At 38.2% G+C, this 19,935-nt stretch overlaps 1 protein-coding gene and 1 pseudogene across 1 annotated transcript; one reads left to right on the top strand and one right to left on the bottom strand.

Annotated features, from left to right (window-relative positions):
• Positions 1-9,692: 9,692 nt before the first annotated feature.
• Positions 9,693-11,230, bottom strand: LOC121247302 (annotated as a pseudogene).
• Positions 11,231-15,971: 4,741 nt separating this feature from the next.
• Positions 15,972-19,640, top strand: LOC121247532 (protein WHAT'S THIS FACTOR 9, mitochondrial). The gene is made up of 2 exons (XM_041145883.1): positions 15,972-16,103; positions 16,912-19,640. The coding sequence occupies exon 2, from the start codon at positions 17,669-17,671 to the stop codon at positions 19,001-19,003; it is 1,335 nt and encodes a 444-aa protein (XP_041001817.1). The 5' UTR covers positions 15,972-16,103; positions 16,912-17,668; the 3' UTR covers positions 19,004-19,640.
• Positions 19,641-19,935: the final 295 nt, after the last annotated feature.

Genomic DNA, 19,935 nt, shown 5'->3' with positions numbered 1-19,935 from the left:
GTTTTGTTTTATTTTTGTTTTCTCTTATTTTCTTTCTTTTCCTTTTTGTTTGCTATTTTTTTTTTTTTTTTTTGGTTTTTGTTTGCAGGTTAGTTTCATTTTGTCATTTCAGGTTACCATCTTTGGTGCTTAGTAAGCTACCCACGTCACTCATCAGGTGTATTCTATCCTTTTTAGTTACTCCACATTCAAATTTGATTCTTAAAACATTGAGGACAATGTTTCATTTAAGTTGGGGGATGGTGTTGCAAATTCAATATTTAAAATGCTTGTTGGAACTCTTTGGCATATTTTTATGTGTCAATTTTTTTTTTAATTTGCATCACACGTGCATCATTTTCACATGTGTACTTATTCTCATTCATAGCCATCTTTGTGAATTTACCAAACCCACCATAATCATTTTTTGCTAAAGCATTCACAGAACCCCTAATGTACTCATCCAAGATTTGTGGTAAGATGGTAGTTTGACCCATATAGCTAGAGAACTCTTTTACTTAAGTATTCACGTGAGTTTTGGAGAGGATTGAGATCCTACAAATGGAGTAAATTGTGATATCCGTTCATTGATCTGTTGAATTGGGCACTTCTTTTGAGAATATCATTACATAGTTTGTGGTAAGATGGTGGATATACTTGGGATATGACGAAGGTCAACTTAGGATCAACTTTTGAGGCTTTCAAGCTAACCCTTTCCATCATAGACCCCTTAGTAAACTTTGAGCCAATAAACGCATGTAGCTTTTTCTTTTCATATGCCCACGTTATCCATACCTCTCCTCATTGGAGTATAACCTATACACTGATTTATCCTACTCTTGTAATTTCCAAGTGTATACTAGATGTGGAATTCTTTTTTTTTTTTTTTTTGGCATGGAATAAAAAAATAGAGAGAGAAAATGGAAGAACATGAGTTACAAGGTGTTCAAGCGAGTGAGCTTCAAAGGCAAAAATACCAAGGCTGGGTAGAAATAGCAAAATACCTGAATGACATAATTTTTCATCAAATTATAAAAAAAAAAAAAAAAAAAAAAAAAAAAAAAAAGGCATTATTCGATGGTTTGAAAGGTTGAAGAGTACATCAACTGAGAAATGTGGTTTATTGAGATGTTTAATAAGATTCTCTTTGTATATACTTGGAAGTTTTTGAATCCTTTACATTTTTTTTTTCATATAGCCCTGAACTTAAGCCATGTTACAACCTTTTGTGTTGACTGTTCTGATCTAAGTAAGCTTTTGGAAAGAGTGGTAGAAGTCTAATTTGTTAGTGTTCCTATCATAAGATTAATGTTTGCTTGTTGCTTGTACATAATTGCCTAATTCCCCATGAGAGTGTGTGTACACCCATTGTCAACTCTATAGAGAGAATCCTCACACGAAACACTTTTATACTCGTGAGTTATGGAGTTGAAACTTTTGCTTGAGATGTTCTTCATGTTGCATGTGTCAGGGCTTTTGGTTAGATGGATATAGTTTGGAACACACACACACACTCTCTGCGGATTGCTATCGGTGGATTGCTTGTGATAGGATTATTGAAGTCCTAAGATTGTTTTGATATGTGAATCTAGAAAGTGTGACTTGGTGGCCTTTGTGTGTGATTTTCTTTGGTCTTTTTCGTTGTTTTGGCATAAAAATTGCTAGGGACTAGCAATAAGCAAGTTGGGGGTGTGATGAGTATACGAAAGTGTACTCTAAATATCATATTATTGGACTAAAATGCTAAAATGTGAATAGAAGTAATAGGAGTTAATGTGTATTCTTGAACTGAGTTTCTATTTACTTTGGAATACTCCTGAGCAGATTTTTATATTTAATTTCAAAATCTATAAAAGAGCAAGTCCAAATCCAGTCAAATTCAAAGGACTTTTAAGTGGGCAAGATGTTGGAATAACCTAAGAACTTTCAACGAGTGTAAGACTCTTCAAATAAGGATAATGATGGAGTTTGAGAGTAATTCGGATCAAGAGAAAAAGTCAGTCTGAAATTTGCTAGAAGATAGTCTGTACATACTTTAATATTTTGATCATAACTTTCTGCTCAGAGATCATATTTATGTAATTCTTAAAGCATTGCAAATCTATCTTAAAGGGCTAAAACGTTGTCTCTAATAAGGTTTTCCAAATTCAAACTCCTATAGTGTGTACGTGGCTGCCAAGATGAGTCCTAAAATTTAGGCGATTTTGTCTGCGAGAATATGAAATACATTAGGGTTTCTTTCCTATTCTATATATGTATTTCATTAGCATGAAATTGAGAGTTCATTATGGGGAGACGGCTCAGTTCTAAAGAGGGAGAGACGAAATTAATTTCCCATGGCTGCCGTTTGCTTTATTTTTCTCTTGAGATTTTTGTTGTCCATTATATTTATGGGTAACTAAATTCTCAAGTAGGGTTAGGGATGAACTTGCACATTAGATGATATTTTTGATTTATGTATTTGATTTTTAATTACTAAAACTCTTGTTTTATCATTCTCAATTCATTGTTGATGTTTTCTTCTATAAATAATCATAAAATTTATTCTGTTTATAGATTCAGTCATACTTTTTCTATTGAATGGATTAGCTCTTTGATTATGCTTGGATCAATTATTTATCTATATTGATTTAATTATTTGTTGCAATATCGCTTCCTGAGTATATTGTCGTCGTTGGACTTTCTCAGTAGTGATAATAATTTACGTATTTTGAAAGTGGTGAATGATTTTCAAAGGATTACATTTGGTTTAATCTTGATTTATAAATCTATACCTTCCGATTGGGAATTTTGGGAATTAAGTTCCAAATTGAGTTATACAATGAATTAAGAATAATTAAAATATCAGATTGGTGCAAGGGATTCCCAACGCTTTACTGTTTGTCAAATTTGAATACTTTTTCTGTTAGTCACTTTGCTTCATTTTAATTTACATTTAAAATTAATCTTTGTCCTCCATTAATCATTTAATATTTTTCTTTAGTTTCTTTGTTCCTTCTACTATTCTTTTAATTTGTCTCTCTGTGGTATCGACACTCCAAAGCTGTGTTACAACTACTGCATTATTCTTTAGGTGTAATCAAGACCAAATGTTAAAGAGAACTTTGGGTTGAGGAAGGCTAGATCACGGGAAGGCAGCTTGAGGAGAGCTGGATTTGAGGAATGCGGTCACAGACTTACGGCGACAGGAACAGGAAGGCAAGATGTTGGGTTTGGTCTTTTTGATCATTTCCACTCCTGGCAGCATGGACGTGGGAACAGTGTGTTAAAAAATAGGCTTATGAAAAGGATTTCTCATAGGATTTGAGCTTTCCATGGGTTCTTAGTGAATAAGATATTTGCGGTCAATTCGTTAAATATGCGCACTTCTGTTTTAAAAAAATAAGTAATAATTTATATTAATTTTTTTTTACAATTGATCTTATTCTTTTTCAAAAAGTGTATGACATTTGCACAATCTTGTATCTAAAATTACTCATTATGATATATAGTTTATATAATTTCGAAGGTGACTATGTTTAGTATGTGAAATAGTTTCAAATTACTTACTATTATTCATAAACAATTTATTATTATTCATAAACTATTTATTATTTTTTTACTACTATTCACTACTTATTTGAATCTTGGATAAATTAGTCTCGTATTTTAACTTTTGAATCTTTTAAAGTGTGGTTTGAATAGTGAGTTGAGATGAGATGAATTGAGATGAAAGTTAAAAGTTGAAAGTTGAATAAAATTGAAAAGGATATTTTGTGCCTCGGAGGAAGAAGCTCATGTGTTGGAGGGCCCAAGTTTAAGGCCTCAAGAATCGGGGCTAATTTGCAAGCCCAGAGATTGAACCTATGGACATGTCGTAGATAATATAGAGAATAGATAATACATCCGATAGATTAGGAAATCTATCCTACCAATTTATTTGAGCGTTATCCAAGATAAACTCTGGAGTTAGCTGTTATCAACACATTCATACTCCTATAAATAATACCTAATGGTAACATATTTGTCATTTATTCATATACTTATATTGAGACCACTTCTCTCTAACTTAGGCATCAGAGTTCCATTAGGCACCCCGTGCCATCCTCTCATCTATTACAAGTTATCCGTGTAGTTGGTGGTGTGAAACACATCCTTAATAGTGGCGCCGTCTGTGGGATCCTCTATAGACTTCATGTGACTTTCACATGCCAACTACCATGCATGACCAAGAGATGAATGTAGAAACGAGGTTGGCAAAAGTTGAAGAAAAGTTGAAAAGGGCAACGATAATGGTTGAGTAGCTGCAAAAGGAGAACGAAGAGCTGACAGAATGCTGTTACACCACCTATCCACAACGAACAGATAGAAGGAGACACACATAGCACAGGAGGCATGAACGTCAAGGAGTTAGAAAAGAAGAGATTACATGACGAGCTACGTAGACTCGTAGATAAATATGAGGAGATGGCAAGAAAAGTGGGAGGATCTTCCTCCGTAAAGCAGCTGCTGAATAAGACTCATCTTCCCTACAACAATGAAATGATAGCAGTACCACTCCCACCTAAATTCAAAATTCCCCAGATCGACATGTATGAAGGATCTTGGGACCTTGTAGATCACTTTGAGAATTTTAAAGCACACATGACTCTCCACGACCTCCCATGAGAGGTAGCTTGCCGTGCTTTCCCGTTAACATTAAAAGGAGACATCAACGGCCAAGCAATTCTTAACATAATTGATGGCAAGTAGGAGACATCGATGGCCCACCACTTATCTTCTCACCATTAAGCAAAGGGAAGAGGAGAGTTTGAAAGTGTATTTGACCCAATTCAATAAGGAGAAACTAACCACAAATGATTAGGATGAGAAGATCACGCCAGCCGCCCATCTGAGAGGTATATGGCCCCGAAATCCATTCATGACCGAGTTGGCTAGGAAAACTCCCTCGACTCTGAGGGAATTTATGGACAGGGCTGATGATTATGTTAACATAGAGGACAAGTTACAAGCCCTCATAGAACCTAGGAAGCAAGAGATGAAGTCGAAAACCAAGAACAGTGTGAGAGACAGGAAGGCTGGGCCAAGTCATCAAGATAGGTGATGAGAAAGGTACCCCACCCTACGAGACCAAGGGCCTCGCCTCATTCACAACAATTTAAGTGTACAAGAAAATGTGAAAACCACAAGGAAAGAGAGCGCCCATTCACAAGGGGCCCACGCTATTGCAAATACCACCAATCAGATACCCAATGGACATAAGACTGCTAAACCATGAAGAAAAGAGTAGCCAGATTAGTGGGAAGCGGGAAACTAGAGCAAATGTTGGCCGAGCACAGCAAACCAAGGAGAGAAGAAGGCCGGGGCATGAGCCCAAGCGGAGTAGTAGCCCAAAAAGGCAGAGACAAGAAAAGGAACGGAGACATGATGCCCCCTGCCAATCTCGCAACCAAGACCAAGCTCTCTTAGGAGGATTTGCTGGCAAGGGTGTGACGGCATCCAGTAGAAAGGTTCACACCCGTAAAGCAAGGTACCAGGATGTGTACATGGCAGATAAACCCTCTAAACACCCCAAACTGGGTACCACACCTACCATCTCTTTTGGAGACGAAGTCACCTTGTTAATCACAAACTACACGACCAGGCGGATCCTAATCGACAACGGGAGCTCACCTGACATCTTATTCTGGGATGCCTTTGCCAAAATGGGCATTAGCCTCGATAGGCTATGCCTGTCACCTACTCCCTTGAAGGGATTCTTTGGCTAGGCTGTTCAACCAATGAGCGCCATTACACTACCAGTCACAGCTGGCCAAGGGTCACACATGGTTATGACAATGACGAACTTCTTGGTAGTTAAAGACCCATCATCCTACAACGCTATATTGGGATGCCAAACTTTGAATAATTTGAAGGTTGTCACTTCTACCTACCACCTAAAAATGAAGTTCACAACGGAGATAGGCGTCAACGAGGTTTGAGGAGAGCAAATCCTGGCACGAGAATCCTATGCATAGGAACTCAGAGCAGGGGCATCAGGCGTATGTGTCACGAAAAGTTTGGAAGGGAAGCCCCCACCCCCACTGTTAATCGTAGCTAGTCAGGACATGGAAGCAAGGGATGAGAACAATCTAATGTAGATAGAGGCAAATGAGCCTCTAGAGATAGTAGCCCTACACCCAGATCGGCCGAAAGCCATGACACGAGTGGGAACAAGGCTACCCCCAAATATAGGGAGGTGTTAAAACAACTGTTGATCAAACACAGAGACATGTTCACCTGGAGTCATGAAGACATGCCAGGAATTGACAATGCTATCATAGAGCACAAGCTATGTGTTGATCTAGCGACAAAGAAGATATGCCAAAAAAGAAGAACCTTCAGCACGGAGAAGTGCACAGCCATAGCCGCGGAGATAATTCGCCTCCTAGCTGCAGGGTTTATAAGAGAAACATACAACCTGGAATGGCTCTCCAACATGGTGTTAGTCAAGAAAGCTAACGGGAAATGGAGGATGTGTGTGGATTTCACAGACTTGAATAAAGACTGCCCCAAGGACAGCTTCCCCTTACCACAGATCGATATTATCATTGACGCCACGACGGGACATCGAGTGCTGAGTTTTATGGATGCATATTTAGGATACAATTAGATCCACATGAGCCAGTCGGATGAAGAGAAGATGACATCTATCACTAATAGAGATCTTTACTGCTACCGAGTGATGCCCATTGGGTTGAAGAACGTCGGGGTGACTTACCAAAGACTAGTCAATCGGATGTTTCAATAGCAGATCAGGAAGAATATAGAGGTATTTCTGTAAGAATTCACCATTAAACATCATCTCCACAAATTGGCGCTTTCTAGGTGTAAGTCTCTCATAAAAATAGCTCACTAAGCGCCAATTCTCATGCCCATGGTGAGGACACATACTCAACAACTCTTTAAATCTCTCCTGATACAAAGTCTCACTGTCCTTTTGTGTAAACGTGGAGATTTACCTTTTTAATGCATTGGTCTTATGTTGGAGAAAGTATTTATTAAAGAAGACTTGAGTCATCTCACTCCATGACCCAATAGATTGGGATCTCAGTGAGTACAGCTAACTCTTAGCTCTATCCTTCAAAGAGAAATTAAAGAACTTAAGTCTCACAACGTCATCAATTGCATTTTGACTATGAAAAGTTACAACTACTTCCTCAAACTCCCTAATATGCACATATGAATTTTCATTTTCCATGCCATGAAAAGTAGGGAGTAACTGTATCATCCCTGTTTTAAAATCTAGTTGGCGAGTATTAGCTAGAAACATTATGCATGATGGTGTGGCCATGAAAAGTTCTAATGGTTTGATCTTCGTGTTCACTCCTTTCCTCGGGACTAGATGAATTGTCAAATAAAGGATTTAAAAAACTTGATTTTGACTCTTCCACATGCCTACAAGCAAATCTACCCAAGGTGTCTCTATATCTGTGCATGCAAGGTAACAAAATACTAAAAACTAAAAATACTATGAAAAGAAAGAAAAAAAAAATAAAGCAGCAAGCTAAAAGAGGGAACGAAGTTACCACATTTACAAACTGCTGAAATAAAAACCTATCTAGCAATTCTTCTACCGTCTCCCTAGCAACAACGCTAAAATTTGATTACGTCCAAAAAATAACACGGTAGTTGTAGCACAACTTTGGGGTGTCGATTCCATAGAGAGACAAATTAAAAGAATAGTAGAAGGAACAAAGAAACTAAGGAAAAATATTAAATGATTAATGAAGGACAAAAATTAATTTTAAATGTAAATTAAAGTGAAGCAAAGTGACTAACAGAAAAAGTACTCAAATTTGACAAACAGTAAAGTGTCAGGAATCCCTTGCACAAATCTGGTATTTTAATTCTTCTTAATTCATTGTATAACTCAATTGAGAACTCAGTTCCCAAAATTTCCAATCAGAAGGTATAGATTTATAAACCAAGATTAAACCAAATGTAACCCTTTGAAAATCATTCACCACTTTTTAAATAGGTAAATTATTATCACTACTGAGAAAGTCCAACTACGACAATATACTCAGGAAGCGATATTGCAGCAAAGAATTAAATCAATATAGATAAATAATTGATCTAAGCATAATCAAAGAGCTAATCTATTCAATAGAAAAAGCATGACTGAATCTATAAACAAAATAAATTCTATGATTATTTGTAGAAGAAAACATCAACAATGAATTGAGAATGATAAAACAAGAGTTTTAGTAATTGAAAATTAAATACATAAATTAAAAATATCATCTAATGTGCAAGTTCATCCCTAACCCTACTTGAGAATTTAGTTACCCATAAATATAATGGACAACAAAAATCTCAAGAGAAAAATAAAGCAAACGGCGGCCATGAAAATTAATTTCGTCTCTCCCTCTTCAGAACTAAGCCGTCTCCCTTTTATGAACTCTCAATTTCGTGCTAATGAAATACTTATATAGGGTAGGAAAGAAATCCTAAATTTTAGGACTCATTTTGGCAGCCATGTACATGCTTCAAGAATTCGAATTTGGAAATACTAATTGAAGAAAACTTTTTAGCCCTTTAAGATAGCTTTCCAACGCATTAAGAATCACATCAATCCGATCTCTGAGTGGAATGTTATGATCAAAATACTAAAGTATGTACAGGTTGTCTTCTAGCGAATTTCGGACTGACTTTTTCTCTTGATCCGAATTACTCTCAAACTCCATCATTATCCTTATTTGAAGAGTCCTACACTCATTGAAAGTTCTTAGATTGTTCCAAAGTCTAGCCCACTTGAAAGTCCTTTGAATTTGGCTACGTTTGGACTTGCTCTTTTATAGACTCTGAAATTACATATAAAAATCTGCTCATGAGTATTCCAAAGTAAATAGAAACTCAATTCAATAATACACATTAATTCCTATTATTTCTATTCACATTTTAGCATTTTAGTCTAATAATAAGATATTTAGAGTGCACTTTTGAACACTCATCAGGTCTTCCAACTCAAACATTTGTATGGTTTATTTTTCCATTTGAACAAGTTAGTTTCCCATTCGCTATTATAATTCTCTATGAGACAAGAATAGCAAGAATTTTTTTTTCCAAAGCTTCAAACATTTCCAAAGCTTTGGCAAAGATACATAAATACATGTTCTTTTTCCTTTGAGCCCAACAAATGTACTCGAATTTATGTATAAAAAGATTCAGTAAAACATAAATTATGGATAACCATAGCTTGGGATGTTCGAGGCTCCCAATTCCTCCAGATGAAAAACTAGAAGTTTCAACAGATTTCCAGAATGAATCCATTCCCCTTTCTCCTTTGCCTTAGTATCCGTATGCCCTCTAACAAAATTTTAAGTAAAAGACTAAAATGACCTGCTAACCATTGCAATGCATTATCTAAACATAGTGTTTTAAGACTAAACAAAAACTATGTCTTTTAACACGAATATTAAGCTACTCTATACACAACGAAGTCGTTCTACAATTTTATTGTCACCCTAAGATCCTAACATTCCACCCCCCCTGCCTGTTGACCTTTGAGACGAATGGTGGCAGCAAACCATCTCTAGCCATAGCCATCAAAAGTCATGGCTGAGGAAGAATGCCACCCCATAATGTTGAGCAGAGAGCAGTAATAGCGCCTATAGTTATGATGTAAGCTGCCCCTTGGATTCCGTGGCATCATATATAATGCACAACAAATAAACAATGCAGCACCAATCCTAATTAAGTGGCAATTCTCGTTGAGGATTTTTCACCACCTCAGCAGTGCTGATAACTGAATCAAGACCTATAAACGCAAAGAATACTGCTGCAGAACCAACAATCATTCCATCAACACCGAAGGAAAAATACCCTGCTGGAACTTGATATCCAGTCCACCCAGACTTAAATCCCAAATAGCCACCAGCTATTATGCCAAAAATCATGGCACATACATTTGCAATGACAATGACTTGTGCCCATGTACTCTCCTTGATTCCAAAACACAGTAGCCTAGTAACAATAAATACAACTTGTTTTGCACGTGCTCTAATTTCACTAGGATCAATCTTTGATTGTGGGCGCGCACCACGAAATCTAAGGGTGTTGCTTCTAGTCTTGTAGCATGCAGACTGGAAAAAGATTGGCCTGACTTGAGTTCCCATGAAAATTCATCCAAATCAAGATCACGATCTCCAGATTCAATTCCAGCAAGTTTATTTGCCTTCCTCTATTCACAGGAGGTCTTTGGTAGGGAACCCACTCATCATCAACGTTTCTCATCCCATCAAATCTTGTAGTCTTAGATCAACTCCATTTGTCAACCAAATCCTTTGCAAGTTTTCTGTTGGATGTGTTTTACACATCAGATTTTGATAAAAATGTGATGACCTTCCCAAGACCACTCTTTTTCAATTGCTCTTTCTATCATACTGCTCGAGATCGATGGGGGAAAATATTCAAAATTGACACACGGATATTGATGTTTGGTAAGCTTCCATCAGGAAGAGGCTTAAGCCAATTCTTTAATAGATTTATCACTCCATGATCTAAGAATTCTTGTTGAAGTTGCTTCTTCAAAAGGACCTCAGTTAGAAAAGGCAGTTTTCTGAGTTTATTCACATCAGGCTTTCCCTATCTATTGAGGTCTACATCCTCTTCTGCTGTGACCTCAAGCTCAACCATAACATTCTCAACCAACAAAGCTCAATCTGCAGGACTCTCTCATTCTTCTTTCTTTTCTTATCCATCTTGAAGAGATCATTAATTTCTTCATCTTCTTTAAGGTGAATTCCCTAAAGTTGTTTTCCAGCCCATAGGTTAGCTTGAATAGCTACAATGAACTCAAAGGGGTCGATAGCCCGATGGAAGAGTTTTTTTATACCTTGTTGAATATCAGGAAACTCTCAAACATTGGCAAGACTGAAGAAGGTAGATAAGTAAACTCAGGTTGTATAGGTGTGGCGTATATCCACTCTAATTGATTCCCCACCATTCCTTTTTTTCTTCCTCTATCAAGGGGCTCAAAAGCCACTCGAAGTGGCAATACATCAAGTAGATAAGGAGCAAACAGTTTCATACCCTTAAAATTCTCAGCAAACTCAACCATGGGAAGTGCACAACCACCCTTGAGGTCAGAGATAGGGCCACCAAGCCTCGGCTGAGCAGAGAGAAAGGAAACCCTATATGCAATAGATTCAATAGGTGATCTCAATGCTTCAAACGATTGGACTAAAAGATCTAGGGCCAACAACATTTGCAAGTATCTTGAATCCATTGACTACCGTAGTAGCAGAAAAATATGTGGTAGGAAAATGTGTGAACATAAATGTCTTTCCATCGGTGTTTGTATTGCGAATACGTGAGGTCAACATCAAATCTTCTCTAGGTTCGAAGGTTACTCTTAGGCGAAATTCATATCTATGTGGCTAGATCTTCACATCTTCTTCAAGGTGCTTAAGGATGAAATCGATGAAAAGCCTTGTTGGGGCTACTTGTTAGAAAAGGCGGGGGATCAAGATCTAACATCCAATGCCTATTACTATCGAACCCATGTTGTTCAAGAGAACCCTAAATTCCCCATTGGGGAAAACAAATTGGAATACCTCCATGTATAACCTTTGGAGGCTTCAAAGAACTACTGCAGTTCATCTTACCGATTGGTCGCTGTGAGAGTGACAGTAAGAGGTTTGTGTATGGATCTATGGATTTAGTTGAGGGTTTAGGAAGGTGCCGTGGGTTTGTGTCTGGGTCAAGAATTAAGGGTGGCAAAGGCAGAGTTGATTTCTCTGGTATTCGGTGTGATGACAAAGACTTTTGCTAAGCTTTTTATGCATTTTTATATATTGATAATATGAGCCAAGAAAGGTGGAGTAGCCCAATTAGAAATTTGGTTTAGTACTAAGCATCTAAGGCCTTGAGAAGGGCCCAAGCCCATGAGTAATTCGGCCTCTATAAGAAATTAGGGTTTTGAAGCCCAATAAAACTAGGGTACACGTCCAATCCAAATTCTTGGATGCCACATGTCATCCAATGGAGCTTATGCCTAGGTCTTGATGAATCACCCACCTTCTTGTCATGTGTTATGCATGCAAGAAAGCTTGCTTGTACGAAGAGGTATTGTGACACTTGTCACTATTAGAGAGAGGGTTCTAGAAGGGAAATGATAAGGCTATGGAAAGTTGGAGCTTGAGGGAAGCCCAAAAGGGCATGCACGGCAACCATAAAGAAAATGTGTTTTGCTTTGTTGCCACGTGTCATGCATGCAAAAGGGAAGAGAGGATGTCTTGTCTTGGGAAGGGGCGAAATCTACATAGGAAAATGGAGAGCTACATGCCTAGGGTTTCTAAAAGAAATCTTGGTGGGAAACCCATGAGATGGACGGTACTAGGGCAAGGGAACTTGTGCATTTGCCACCCACAATGATCAATCACACAATGTCCAAAATATTGGTGAAAGAAAGATCTCCTTAGGAAGAGATGGGCTTTTCGGCCATGCGCTCACACATACTCCTCACATGCCACTTGGCACACATGCACATATGTAAGAGATAGAGAAAAATCTTAGCTTGATAAAATACCTTTTAGCCATGAGGTTAATTGAACCAAGACATGAGGTGAAGGGCAAAAGGGGAATGGAGTTTTGGTTTCGAGGAAGGAGGCGCCACTTGTCCAATCGGTTCTATTGTATTCCCAACACAATCAAATGATGAGAAAGAGGAAGTGGCCTTAGGGTGAGACGCCACTTGTCATCCATGCAAATGAGCTTGGCTTATGCTAGAAGCTTTTTGTGTCTATAAAAAGGGAGGGTGCCTAAAACACCATTTTTTTAGTCACTTGGAGGATTTCTTTAAAGAAGCATTCGGGCACCACCTTTCTCTCTACTTTCTATCATTTTTTTCACCATCCAAACACCCTTCACATTACTCTTTTTCTCACCCAAACATCATTTTGAGGGTAAGCAAGGCTAGAAGATACTTCAAAGGAAAGCATCATAGAAGGTATGAAGCCAAAACTACCTTTCCATTTCACACGCACACACAGCCTTGGGAGGTGAAGTTTCGGTTCTTAGCAAGTTTATCATGAACACATGCTCACACACACACACACACACACACACACACACACACACATTTGAGCTAGAAGAAGTTAGCTCATGTTTTGAGAAGTTTTCCACATGAACCCACGCTTATATACACACGGTTTTAGGATTTTATTTAGACTAGGGTTTTAGTTCATGTAAGTTTTGGATTTCAGGAAGTGGAAGTCTGAAATATTGGAAGCTTTTTCCTTAAACTATATGCCATGAGATTACACATACACACACACGGGTTAGGGTTGAAATAACCAAACCTAATGATTTTGTGTATATATTTTCAACTCACTTGTTATCGATTGTGGATTTTTGTAAGTAAATTTCTAACTTGTACTTAGATATTTTATGTATATGTCATGTGAACTCGTTTGTTGTTTGGTTGCATGTTGATGCATGAAATAATGATGCTTTTTCCATGTTATAATCGTTTCCTTGTATGATCATCCAATATATGGTTGAAATGCCTTACTGTAGTTAGTTCATATTATGAAAATGGAATGAGAAGTCACCTTTAGGGTTCAGATTGCATAATGTTTCCCATGTTCGTGGATATTTGTATATGACCGAATCTTTTATAGGACTAAGCCCACGAAATATTTGTCTTTTTATAAGTATGATCACTAGCATGTTTCGGCTACACTTGTATGTTCATTAATAAAAATTTATTAAACGCGTTAGGAGATTCTAAGTTCATGAAAAGCTGGTGTATTGTGTATTCCAAGATTTAAAGGTCTCGGCCATGACCATGGATGAAATATTAACATTTTGTGGTAGAAGTTTTAATGAGTTAAAACTAATCCTTGGATATGCTAGGGTTTATATGTTTCGACCACTACATGTAAAGTTTTGAATGTTTATTTCTTGCTTATTATTAAAATGCCTTAGAATTTATATAAAGGAACATGATCGTATGTTCTAATATTTTCAAGCCGTAACACGAAATGTACATGGATATGCATGTTTGTATATTATATGGTTATGATAAAGCATTCGGCATTGTATGTGTCCCATAAAAGTTCTAAGTTTCATAATTCATGTCACATACATTGGGATTGTGAAAATCTTTCAAAAAGAAACAGAGTCTTTTTAAAATTTTGTCACGACCTCAAAGGCTAGGCTGGGTAAATGTCCTTGTGGAACTCCTCTATCCATTGAGGAGTGTCTAAAATGAAGTCGTAACCACTGGGTCGATGAAGTGCAGACGACGGACCTCGAATAGTTCCTAAAAGAAAAGGATACTGGAGCGGTATTGCACCTAAAGCTAGTGGGTGCCCTACAATGAAGGCGTAACAAACTACTGTAATACAAATGATTAAAAGTAAGACGTAGTCACCTTAGTCAAAGTGGCTAATGATTGATGTAGTAACTAGCGGGGAACACACAGTTCATAGGGGAGCCGTGAGGTATCCATTTATAAGTTAATAGTCAAAGAAAGACCTTGAGCTCAAAGTTATGCTATGATATATGAACAAGAAACCGAGCTCACAAGAATGTTATATGAACAAGTATGAAAATGAGGGAAAGATGTTTTATGAAAGAAAAGGTTTATCTTTTTGAAAAGTCAAATGCATAAGTAAAATCTCATGTTCATGCATTCATTTTAAGTTTGCTAACATATGCTTACGATATCTGTTACATTATTTGTTTATTGTTTCTCTAAATCTCATTGTTGTAATTTCCACTTATCTTACTCAGAATGGTAGAAGTTGTGACAGGAACTCAAGATGATGATAATAGGGAAATGCAAGAGACCAGCTCCCCAGATGTCTAAGGAGTCTCTGGAGAGACGCAAGATCTCTTAGGAGTCGTTGCTTTTAGAAAGGTTGGAACTTGCCAACCAATTCATCACTGAGGTGTTGCAGCTTTTCGAGCAACTGAGGAGGATTCTGAATCAAGACAAGGCCAAGTAGGATCGGCCCCATAATAAGACTTATGTTATGGGACCTCTTTTGGGGAATGATTTATTTTGGAAACACTTGATGTATTAGTTCTGTGTTTTGGGAGTCCCTCTTTGAAACAATTAAATCTTTTGATGACATTTATGAAATTTACGTTTTAGGATTTATGTGCTTCGGTACCATGATATCTATCTTATTTATTGACCTAAGTAGATTTTCTGCTGCGATAAACTGCATACTGCTAGTTATCATTAGGTGCATTGCATTTTAACTGTCATATACGAGCGGTATGTAGCCTTGTGTTACATGTCCCGACACTTCAGTTTCCGTCAAATCCCAAGCGGGGCTGGGGGCGTCACATTCGACCTTCCACTTTGACGTATTCAGCATGGCCATTCTTCTCAATGCCACCGTTGGCTCCATAAGTCACGTCGTTCTCCCTTTTGGCCATGTAAAGGCTTGGCCTATTTTGTACGGTGCACATGTTAGAGTATTCAAAGAGCCCCACCGAGTATGCTTCCGCCACCTCCTGCGGAGTGGCGATGACACTGCTTGAAAGGTAGAGGTTGGACTTGAAGTCCTGTGCAATTTCATGAAGAGTCCCTGGACTGGTAGTATCGTTCGTTTCTTCTTCATTTTTCACCAACTATGAAATTTCCATTTTCTTATGATGAATCCACTGATTTTTCTATAACCATATTCTGATTATGAATATTGTACTGATTTTTCTATAACCATATTCTGATTATGAATATTGTACTGATTTTCCAAATAAGGCCTCACCATCTCCAATCAAATGATTCAAGCGGTCATTGACTTCAAGAAGCCTCTTCCCATGAGCATCTATTTGCCTCTATAAGAGCTTCTATTGTTACTTGAAAAGTGCATTGTCCTCCATGGATCATCGGCTTGATGATACCACTTGTTATAAATCTCACTTGAAAGAACAATAAAAACAGAGACTAGAATTGAGAATCAGGAACAATAAAAAGGTTCAGCAAAATATAAATTGCAGAAAATGGATAACCATGGCTTGGGATGTTCGAGGCTCTCAATTCCTCTAGATAAAAAACTACAAGTTTCAACAGATTTTCAAAATGAATCCCTTTCCCTTTCTCCTCTGCCTCAGTACTCGTATGCCCTCTAACAAACTTCCAAGTAAAAGACTAAAAATGACCCGCTAACCATTGCAATATATAGGCCTGTGCATAAAAAGCTTTGAGCCGATCCGTCCGCAAGACTGGTTATTGACCCACCCGACAAAAATCGGATTCATCTAGTTAAATGTAACAACGGGTTGACAACGTATTGTATTGATCAAAACTGAAGAAACTGCAATATTTGCTACTATTTTTTTCTTTTTTAGAAAAAAAGCAAAAATCCTCTGTCCATCAATCACTTCCTTTATTCCATAAACGACACACAACTTGTACTCATTTTTACGGCCATTAATGCTTTTCCTGCAGTGGTTTTTAATGCCTTTGTTCCTTTGTTCAATATTCCATAATGCATTTGGTGGAAGAGGCCACGTGTCTATGAAGTTTTACTCTCTCTCTCTCCCCTCCTTCACACGTCGTAGAAAAAGAAGATACTGAAGGTTACATAAGTAGCTATTAATGCCCTTACAGCTCTTATCCGTTCACTTCCTTCATTCATTTTTGTGGAGTGGGCTTTAGGGTTTTTAACTCAGTTTTTGATCTGATCTTAGAAACTGATTGGGGATGGTGAGGCTTCAGTAGCAGCCTCATATTGGAGGAGGAGGAGGAGCACTGGCTGGGCTTTTGGTGCAGTGGACGTTTCCCGACAAAAAGACTTTTTTTTTTTTTTTTTCCTTTTAAGATCAGTCGGGTCATACGTTTCGATCCAATCCTATTTTGAAGGACTGGTTCGGATCGGGTTGGTGCCGTAAATGGGTATATTCGGGTCGGTCCGGGCACATATCCGATAGCTTTAGTTCGGGTTGCAGGCCTAGCAATGTATTATCTAAACACTTTGTTTTAAGACTAAATGAAAACTATGCCGTTTAACACGAAATATCAAGCTACGCCGTTTCCGGCTTACACAACGGAAGTCGTCCTACAATTTTATTGTCACCCTAAGCTCCAAACAAACTCAGATCCTATGTTCCTTCAAAAGAAAGACATCTGAACCATCACAACCGCTGGCCGAAACACAAGTTCCCTGAGGAATTCTTGTACCAATCTGCCACTCCCCCAATTCAATGCATTGTCAATGAACCCATCACATCTTCGACGAAAGGGGCAGAGAAACTCGACCCTGATAGCTTCCATTACGACTACCCACGCCCTAATCCTCGACTGTAATTGCTTCTGCCGTCTCTCTCTCTTGGAGATTTGATTTTGCCTCTGTTACTGGTGAATTATATGCAAAACTATATAGTTTTATGTATAAATTTCTTGCTTTCTTGAATGAATTTGGGGTTTAGTTGATGCTACCATTTTTCTCTATTCCCGGTTCAGATTGTTTGCTTCTCCTCCTCATATTACTGCCTATGTATGCTTTGTGTGGTTCAGAAGTCTGAATTTCTAAAGTTTATCTGTTCCTAAGAATTCGAATTATCTGCATATTTACAGCCTGTGGCTGTGTCATTCGAATCGACTCGGTTGTCTATTTAATGGTCGCCCGGTTCGGTTGAAATAAATCCTGGGTGCTTCATTTTTTAGCGTCTTTTTCCTTTCCAGTTAATCATAGTGAACTAGTCTATGCTACAGTGCAGACAATCCATGGTTATTAATATCATTAGGAGAAAATGGTGCAGTGGATGTTTTTGGGTTGGGCTGGAGGGTCAGGTTTTCTCTTTTGGATGCCAGCAAGGATTTAATTACCAGCAGAGGTGTGGTTTGGTGAATGTAAAACTGAAATGGGTGAAAGATAGAGCACTTGATGCTGTTGTGTCTGGTGAAAGGGATCTCAGAGCAGCTTGCATTCTTGTCTCCATGATCTCTTCTTCTCCCCATTCTTGTGTTCCCATATATCTCCTCTCTCGCCATCGCGGACAGCTTGGTCTACCCCATGATCTTAAGCTCTCCACCTTTATTAGGAGATATCCTACTGTTTTTCAGGAGTCTCATAATCTTGATGGCGGAGGCACTCGTGTTCCGTGTTTTGGCTTGACTCCTGAAGTATTAAAACTCCACCAAGAAGAGCTCGATATTATTGAGAAGAATCAAGTGGATCTTGTCAATAGGCTCCGCAAACTGCTCATGCTTACCAGAGACCGGACCCTGCCTTTGCAAACTATTGACCAGCTGAAATGGGACTTGGGTTTGCCAAATGATTACCATTATTCCTTGATTCCACATCACTCCAGATTTTTCTCTTTGGTCACCCTCCCTGACAAGCGTGATGGCTTGAAGCTCTTGTCCTGGGATAATGATCTTGCTGTCTCACAATTGCAAAAAAATGCTGCTCTTCAACAGAATGAAAACGATGTTAAAAATGGCTGCTTAGCATTTCCAATTGGATTTACAAGGGGTTTTGGGTTAAGAAGGAAATCCATGGAGTGGTTGAAAGAGTGGCAAAGGCTCCCTTATACTTCTCCGTATTCCGATGCCTCCCTTTTGGATTCCCGCACAGATGTCTCTGAGAAGAGGATTGTTGGAGTCTTTCATGAGCTTCTTCACCTAACCATAGAGAAGAAAACCGAGCGTAAGAATGTGAGCAACCTCCGAAAGCCACTGGCTCTGCCTCAGAAGTTCACTAAAGTGTTTGAGCGCCATCCTGGTATATTTTACATCTCTAAGAAGAATGACACTCAGACTGTAGTTTTAAGGGAAGCCTATGACCATCAGCAACTCTTGCATAGGCACCCTCTTGTAGAAATCAGGGAAAGGTTTGGAAGCATGATGAGGACAGGGCTGTTGGAGAGGAGCAGAGGGTTTTACAAGAGAAGTGCAGGTGCTGGCGTAGAACAGGATCGATCAGATGATGTTTATGTTGATGAAATGGATGATACTCAGGGTAGTTCTGAAGAGGAGTCAGACTGTAAGTTGTTTTCTGACTATGATTCAGATGACCCTATACATGAACCGTGTTGAGTTCTGCCAATGCATTCAGCACCAATGAATTGTTGGGAGTTTAAAATTATTCAAGCCCAACGTGAGCAAATACTTTTCCAGTTATTGTTCAAAATTGGCAATACGATTTGAGAGCAAATCCCTGTTCTCATCTGGTACCCGATTGAACATCGCAGTTTTTAATAATGCGGTCATTCCTCAATCAATTGAATTTTGTTGACCAAATTTATGGGCTATATGCCTATCATCTGCCACTTCTCATAGGATTGATTCTTTGACAAGGAAATGGATAAGATTTATGATTAAGTTGTTTGTTGAAGTTAAAAGTGGGAAGCTGCTCTGAAATATAGAAAGCTCAGCCACTAATGTTGGTCCGGGTGGAAGAGTAACAGAACTCTACTGAGGGTAGTAATGTTCCCCAGATATCTTGTAAGGTCCATGGAAGCAACAAACTTGATATTGGGATGCTTCACTTAAGAGGATCAAATCCGTGATAACTTTGTTTGACATTTAGAGAAAGCATGTAGCAACTCGTCTTGGCCAGAATATGATTAGGGTTTCAGTATCTTACTCAGTATTGATTTTCTTTTGTATTGAAGTTTTTAGCATAACGTTAATAATTTGTTCAAAAATCATTCACATGAAGTTTTGGAGATAATCATCATCTTGAGTATGGTAGTTGTCCCTTTGGAGAACCATAGTTCCATAGCCTGACATTACTGCATATCACATTTTATCCGTTGCATGTCTCACTTGCTACTGTATGCTTGTGTGAAAATTTATGTCAAGCTATGCAGGGTATGATGCTACTTAGGGATATAATTCATACTTGTCATTGAATGTCGGAAATATGGATTTTGTGCTTTTCAGGAACGTGATAAATAAGATAAAAAATAAATAAATAAGATCAACACTGGAAATCTGATAAAACTATAATGCTAGTCATTGGGAAA

Source organism: Juglans microcarpa x Juglans regia, chromosome 1S (assembly GCF_004785595.1).
Source record: "Juglans microcarpa x Juglans regia isolate MS1-56 chromosome 1S, Jm3101_v1.0, whole genome shotgun sequence".
NCBI classification, from domain to species: domain Eukaryota; kingdom Viridiplantae; phylum Streptophyta; class Magnoliopsida; order Fagales; family Juglandaceae; genus Juglans; species Juglans microcarpa x Juglans regia.
This window is presented reverse-complemented; position numbering and strand designations above follow the sequence as displayed.